The sequence below is a fragment of the Cynara cardunculus genome (genome assembly GCF_001531365.2).
Source record: "Cynara cardunculus var. scolymus isolate 2C chromosome LG 2, CcrdV1, whole genome shotgun sequence".
NCBI classification, from domain to species: domain Eukaryota; kingdom Viridiplantae; phylum Streptophyta; class Magnoliopsida; order Asterales; family Asteraceae; genus Cynara; species Cynara cardunculus.
In genome coordinates, this window is record NC_037529.1 from 45,904,341 (window position 1) to 45,905,654 (window position 1,314).

A 1,314-nucleotide genomic window follows, 5' to 3' on the forward strand; every position below is an offset into this window, starting at 1 on the left:
TGGGGCCTTAAGTTAATTCTCCACTTAAAGTCTAGTGACACAAAACTTCTGTCCGCCCCTGAGTCAAATAGAATCGATGCAAATTCATTATTCAGAGGAAACGTACCTGTAACCACGCTGGGATCCTTTCTGGCTTCCCTGGCTCCCAATTCAAAAGCTCTGCCTCGAGCCTGACTTCCTGAATTACCTGCGCTATTCTGTCGATTCTGGTTTACATTTGCCATTGTTTTCCGCTTTGGGTAATCATTCCTTATATGGTCTGGGCTTCCACATTCATAGCATAACCGCTTCCGGCAGTCCTTTGCCGTGTGGCCCCCTAGACGACACCTCTGGCAGGTGATACAATTTCCTAGGTGTGGAAATTTGCACTTATTGCATCTTTCCGCATCGCCCTGCCTTATCACTTGTGATTGAGCTCTAACATTCTTCGCCATTCTCCTGCTTTTGTCGAATTTCCTCCCAATTCTTCGGTCCCCATACTCCTCTATCTTTCGTTTTTCTTTGGCCAACCCTCCAGATCGTACAGCATTGTTTGTGAGTTTAGTGGCAATTTCTACCGCCTCTTGGATAGTCTTTGGATTGGCAGAGGTTATGTTTCCCCTAATTTCTGGGGACAATCCCCAAATGTACCTTTCTAATCGGACTTCTTCTAATGACACCAGATGTGGCACAAGATTTGCTAACTCATGAAATCTTGTTGTGTACGCAGAGATATTTTCTCCTTTCATTTCGAGGTTCCACAACTCCATTTCCATTTTTTGGAGTTTGCTCCTCGGACAGTATTCGTCCTTTAGCAGTTTCTTAAACTCCTCCCAGGAGAGTCGGTTAGCTGCTTCTCGACCCCTGGTTTGAACTATAGTGTTCCACCAAGTGAGTGCCCTTCCTTGCAATAGGCATGCTGCGTACTTCACTTTATTTCCTTCGGTACATTTACTAATATGCAGAACGGATTCCACATTCTCTAGCCATGATAGTAATTCCACTGCTCCCTTGGTTCCATTAAATTCCTTGGGGTTACAAGCTCTGAAAGTCTTATAAGTACATTCTCGTTGAGGTCTAGATTCAGAGCTTGAGGTCTGGTTGGCATTCAGTCCAGCAGCCACATGGCTGACTATATTGGGTAGCGCAGCGATAAGTTGGTCAGATACGAGTTGCACTAAATCAGGGATCTCCCTTCTTGACGGCATTTTTATGGATCCTAATCAAAATGGAATTCGTAAGTTAATGGCAGAACAAGGGGAATAGCATCCCAAATATTTCTATGGTACCCAAGACGTTCTTCATATGGAAGATAGGCAATCATCATTGAAACCA

At 44.4% G+C, this 1,314-nt stretch overlaps 1 protein-coding gene across 1 annotated transcript in view; it reads right to left on the bottom strand.

The window, feature by feature from the left end:
• LOC112506118 overlaps window positions 1-1,187 on the bottom strand; it is a 3,348-nt gene extending 2,161 nt beyond the window's left edge. Inside the window, exons 1-2 of the mRNA XM_025110148.1 lie at window positions 660-1,187; window positions 107-572 (exon numbers count right to left, since the gene is read on the bottom strand). Coding sequence (XP_024965916.1) covers window positions 107-572; window positions 660-1,187 — 994 coding nt within the window. The remainder of the gene's footprint in view (window positions 1-106; window positions 573-659) is intronic.
• Window positions 1,188-1,314: the final 127 nt, after the last annotated feature.